Source organism: Eimeria tenella, genomic scaffold, assembly GCF_000499545.2.
Source record: "Eimeria tenella Houghton genomic scaffold, Eth_scaff2404, whole genome shotgun sequence".
NCBI classification, from domain to species: domain Eukaryota; phylum Apicomplexa; class Conoidasida; order Eucoccidiorida; family Eimeriidae; genus Eimeria; species Eimeria tenella.
Window position 1 is genome coordinate 1 of NW_013542267.1, and position 687 is coordinate 687.

Sequence of the window (687 nt, forward strand, 5' to 3'; positions counted from 1 at the left end):
TACTTTTGTTGCTGCTACCTTTGCTGCTGCTGCCTTTTCTGCTGCTTCCGCTGCTGCTGGAATCTCGTACTGCTTGGTTTACTTCAGATTTGGTGCGTCCTGAAGCCAATCTCACATCTCCTTCGCTGCTGCTGCTGCTGCTACTGCTACTGCTGCCACTACTGCTGCTGCTGCTGCTGCTGCAGTTCTTCACTTTGCTGTCGCCTTCCACTGAGGGCGAGGCCCTGGCCTACTGCCGCAGCTACTTAATGCCTTTTTGGGGAAAACACAAAAAGGAAATATCGAAGGCCATGGGCATTGTGGCATTTGTGGGTTCTGCTGCTGCTGCTGCGGGCCGGCAACGAGCAGCAGCAGCAGCAGCAGCAGCAGCAGCGGTGCCGGGGGCTGCAGGCGAAGCAGCAGGAGCAGCAGCGCCGATGGAAACAGACCCCAAAAACGCAACTTCACCGGCAGCAGCAGCTGCTGCAGCAGAGGGCGAGAAGCTGGCAGCACGTAATCGTCCAGCAGCTGCAGCAGGTGCTGCTGCTGCCGCTGCTGCTGCTGCCTTGAAAGATGGGGCAGGCAGCCCCTACTCGGTGCTGCTGTTCACAAGTGCTTGGGAAGAGACAGAGCAGCTGCTGCGGGAGACAATGATGGCTGTGGGCGTTCGCCTGCCCGTGCAAGCAGCAGCAGCAGCAGCAGCGGCAG

The 687-nt window shown here is 59.2% G+C and overlaps 1 protein-coding gene across 1 annotated transcript in view; it reads left to right on the forward strand.

Annotated features, from left to right (window-relative positions):
• Positions 1–248: 248 nt before the first annotated feature.
• ETH_00036420 (zinc finger (C3HC4 RING finger) protein, putative) overlaps positions 249–687 on the forward strand; it is a gene marked incomplete at both ends in the record, with an annotated part of 2863 nt that continues 2424 nt past the window's right edge. The window contains one exon of the mRNA XM_013374963.1: positions 249–685. Within this exon, the coding sequence (XP_013230417.1) occupies positions 249–685 (437 nt within the window). The remainder of the gene's footprint in view (positions 686–687) is intronic.